The 787-nt window shown below is 49.9% G+C and overlaps 1 protein-coding gene across 2 annotated transcripts in view; it reads left to right on the top strand.

The window, feature by feature from the left end:
• Window positions 1-787, top strand: part of LOC119591312 (cytoplasmic FMR1-interacting protein-like) — a 50,156-nt gene that overhangs the window by 2,527 nt on the left and 46,842 nt on the right. For both annotated transcript variants that reach the window (XM_037940040.1, XM_037940039.1), the window contains exon 2: window positions 349-762. In XM_037940040.1, the coding sequence (XP_037795968.1) occupies window positions 486-762 (277 nt within the window). In that variant the 5' untranslated portion in view covers window positions 349-485. The remainder of the gene's footprint in view (window positions 1-348; window positions 763-787) is intronic.

Here is a 787-nt window from a genome sequence, read left to right as displayed (position 1 = left end):
AATTGATTTAGTCAAGTCATTGAAAAGAGATAGCTAACCACAAACGATCTTTTGAAAACATGAAAAATCAGAAAAGGATGTAAGTAGTGCAAGGTGTGTGGAGTTCGAGACCCAGTGACTGACAAACTCTTTATCGCTTGAAACTGCTTAAAGTGAGATGATTTTCTGCAAATATTATTTTGTTTTTTTAGGCCTCACAGAGAACACATTTGAGCCACTCTAGTTTTCTTCGACATGGCGTAAGATCAGAATAGGAATTACGAACTTGTGACTCATTTCCGGGGAATCAATGGCATTGTGTTCCATTTATTTTCTTTGCGGTTCCTAATATTTAATACAAATTTCCAGCTCGAAAATTTATTATTTGTACCACTGGCGAAGAACAAAATGAACACATTCTAAGAGATGAAAACTAGGACACGCTTAAAGTCTGAGACGAAATAAGATCTTCAAAGTTCCCTCGAGCGACACCTCGACTCCCCAAGATGGCCGACCTCCCGCCGCCTCCACCGCCTCCGCCCGAAGACTACGACATGGACGCTCTGCCTCCGCCTCCTCCGCCTCCCGTCGACTATGACATGTCCTCCCTCCCGCCTCCGCCGCCTCCGCCTCCGGACGACTTCCAAGCGCCTCTTCCTCCTCCAGACTACGATCTGGACAATGCGCCTCCTCCGCCGCCCCCGGAGGTTCTTTACGAGAGCGCGGGGAGCGGAGACCCCAGGGCCTCGCTGGCGGACACGGGGCAGCGGCCCAGGTCGCGCGGTGAGTCACCCCAGCACACTCATGG

This window comes from Penaeus monodon, chromosome 28, assembly GCF_015228065.2.
Source record: "Penaeus monodon isolate SGIC_2016 chromosome 28, NSTDA_Pmon_1, whole genome shotgun sequence".
Classification (NCBI taxonomy): domain Eukaryota; kingdom Metazoa; phylum Arthropoda; class Malacostraca; order Decapoda; family Penaeidae; genus Penaeus; species Penaeus monodon.
Note: the sequence above shows the minus strand (reverse complement) of the source record. Positions and strands in the feature narration are given on the sequence as shown.